The following is a 3343-nucleotide window of genomic DNA, read 5'->3' as shown; positions in this document are numbered from 1 at the left end:
ATGTATCGGCATCGGATATGTGGCGCGTTTCGACGTGACGCCTGTGGTCGTGAACGCATTGCGTAATGTGTCAACCATTGATGACTTTTGCAAGTTATTCGTCGATCGTATGTTGATCAGCAGCGAATATATATTTCTACGCCGTATAACTCCTCTGGAATTGCATTATACGTTGGATAATCGATCACCTCGAGCAAAACGTCAAACGCAATTGCGTCGAATGTTGAATGCTAATACAACTATTTCACGTATGACATTATCAAATCGCTTTGTAGCACCTCAGACTGTGCGTCTTCGCATCAATGACGTGGGCGCAGTGTTGAGAGACGGGCCGGGTTTTCTCGCGCATGCGCGGCGGACATAGCATCAGTGAGGTATATGTACAGATAAAAAGATGTACTATGATCACATTTCATAATTCTGCAAAATTTTTTGTAATATAAGGAAAAATTTGTAATATATAATTAATAATACAGCATACATATGCACAATTATATATATATACATATATATTGTATTATTAAATATATATTACATATTTTTCTTCAAATTACAAATAAAATCACGTATGTTTATATGTATTTACGTATGTGTGTAGTAAATGCGGGAAGGTTACTAAAATAACTTTAGGCCAAATTAATAATAAACAAAATAAAATATTTTATTTGGCAGAAAAAATTAACGAATACCAACATTTGTTGCAAGGATAAGGAAAACTGCCAAAAACCTTATCAGTATTCGTGAAACAAAAATATATTTATAAAATTAAAAATAAATTTCTTTAGATAAAAAAAAATAATAATTTTATATTAAATATTAAAATATAATTCATATTAATTAATATTAAAATAAAAAAAAATAATATCACATGTTACAATAAAATAATTACACATTAATTAGACGCATATTACAATAAAACAAAAAATATCTATAATTATTAAAAAAAATAAAAGTAAAATTGTATTATAAAATTAATAATCACTATACACAACAATTATATTATATTATATTTAACATTATATTATATTTAAATATTATATAATTAAATAATTTTTAATTATTAAAATAAAACAACTTAAATATTAAATAATAAAATTTAAAAAACTGAAAAATAAAAATATTGCACATTTTTTATAATTTTATATAACAAATAAGATATATCTGAAACAAAAAATAATTATTAATAATAAAATATATATACATATAGCATGCATTATGAAATATCTACTTGACTTCCTTGAAATTAAAACTTATTGTGCAAAATAAAATTAATAAAAAGCAAAAATAAAAATAATGAAGCAAATATTAAACACTATCAGATTTGTGTTTTTCTCCATATAAATTTAGTGTATTATGCAGTTCGAGATGTCTAGAATCTATTTCAAAATTAATAGAATTGATATTCTGAGCTTGAAAACTAGACCGAATTATACAAATTGATGAAACTGTTTCATTCGCTAATCGATTTCTTTTTTTATTTTTTACGTCCGTTACGATAGAAAATATTCGTTCCGCCTCGGCATTTGAGTGAGGAAAAGAAAGAACTATTTCAACTAATGATTCTAAATTTGGAAACATCTTTTTTCCATCAAAATTTCTAAATTCTACAATATTTTTCCACATTTCATCTATTTCTAAACAAGCTAATTCTTTTTTTTGTTCTTCACTAAAAACTGATGGTAAAATTCGCCATTCGAAAGCTAAATTTGTAATATCAACATGATTTATGCGTTTCGCGATAAAAGTTAAATCTTTAATTTTTAATCTACTTTCGTCATATAAAGCAACTTTAGGATCCAAAAAAGTTAATTGCTGGAAGAGTGTATCTCTAAAAGGCAAACGTTTAAGCATTTCTCGAACTGCAGTAATGTAAAAATCCAAACATTTGACTCTAATTTGTTCCGCGCATTCCAAAGATAACGTTTCCAAAAAGCTCTCACATTCGGGTCCTACATAAACATTTTCTAAACTTTGATAATTATTTTTATCGTTTATATCTAAATTAATAATATCTTTCAAAAGATCAACTTTTAAAAAATTTTGAGCTATCTGTTTAATTAATTGCAGACTATTTTCAAATAATTTATGTATTAATATATTACGCGACTGAAATAAGGCATTAAAATTATTGAAAAAATTTAATGAATATTTTAAAAATAGCATATAGGCTTTAACAGAATTATCATTGAAGTACTCTAAAAGAAGTCCGGCAGATTTGACTTTATCTTCTATTGATGCTAAAACGAAATAATTTTTCAAAACTTCCCAGTTATCGAGAAGTCTGACAACACATTTATGCAAACAAAGCCACCTCGTTTCTGATAATTTTAATATTTTACATCTTTGGACTTCAAAAAAATCTTGAAATTCACCCAAAATTGCACATCTTTTTGCACTGCCCGAAATATAAGTGGCAACTCCTCTAATCAAACTTTCGCAAGAAGAAGGTAATTTAGAACAAGCTTTGCTAGCAATAAGCGCGGAGGAATGGCAAATACAATTTAACGTTATTAAGTGTGGAACTTCTACTTTAAGATGAGACATAAAAGAATTATTACATCCAATCATAACGGATGCATTATCGCACGCCATTCCAACAATATTTTTAATCGGAATTTCTTTATCGTCTAAAAAATTTTTAAATATTTGGAAAATTTTACTCGCGGAACAATCAGTAGCATCTAAAGGTAACAATTCTAATAATTGTGTTATAATTTTTTTATTTACGGGCGATACATATTTAACAAGCAAACACATTACTTTATTATCAGTTATGTCTGTACTTTCGTCAATTAAAATGGAAAATTTATATGTTTTTAAATGTTCAACAATTTTCTCAATTTCGCGTTTCGCAATTACGTGTTTAATAATATTTGCACACTTACTTCGACCAAGTGTAAGATCTTGCACAACTTTGGGTTCTATACAAATATCTTTTATCAATGGAATAAGGTGATCCGCGGTATAAAAAGCTACATTATGCTCTGCAAAAAAAACTGATAATTTAATTTCCGCGCGTTTTACTTTATTTTTATGCGTTAAAGTACTATTATTATTATTATCGGTGGCTTTATAATTAGAAGAATTAAAATTTTTTATATGTTTGACCGTCTGTGAGTGCTGAACTAAATCTGTTTTACAACATCTGATAGTTTTATTGCATGCAATACAAAGCGCTTTATTATCTGTAGGATGAGGAGTTAACCATCCTTTAAAAATATTCTCATCTAACCAAGAATTTTGGAAGTCTCTAATTCTGCGTTTTTTAATAACTCCTTTTCCAATTTCATTATCCATATTATATTAATATTAACTTATCAACTAATACCTAACCTGTGTTGTC

General features: G+C 27.1%; 1 protein-coding gene across 1 annotated transcript; it reads right to left on the bottom strand.

The window, feature by feature from the left end:
* Nucleotides 1-2194: 2194 nt before the first annotated feature.
* LOC145948417 (protein FAM200C-like) lies at nucleotides 2195-3297 on the bottom strand (the record flags this gene model as incomplete). The annotated part of the gene is made up of 1 exon (XM_083058110.1): nucleotides 2195-3297. A coding segment is annotated over exon 1 (1103 nt), but the record flags the coding sequence as incomplete, so codon positions are not given.
* Between the last annotated feature and the right edge of the window lie 46 nt (nucleotides 3298-3343).

Source organism: Prenolepis imparis, unplaced genomic scaffold, assembly GCF_030444845.1.
Source record: "Prenolepis imparis isolate NDT839.2.m4 unplaced genomic scaffold, iyPreImpa1.0 SCAF_380, whole genome shotgun sequence".
In the NCBI taxonomy this organism is placed as follows: domain Eukaryota; kingdom Metazoa; phylum Arthropoda; class Insecta; order Hymenoptera; family Formicidae; genus Prenolepis; species Prenolepis imparis.
Note: the sequence above shows the minus strand (reverse complement) of the source record. Positions and strands in the feature narration are given on the sequence as shown.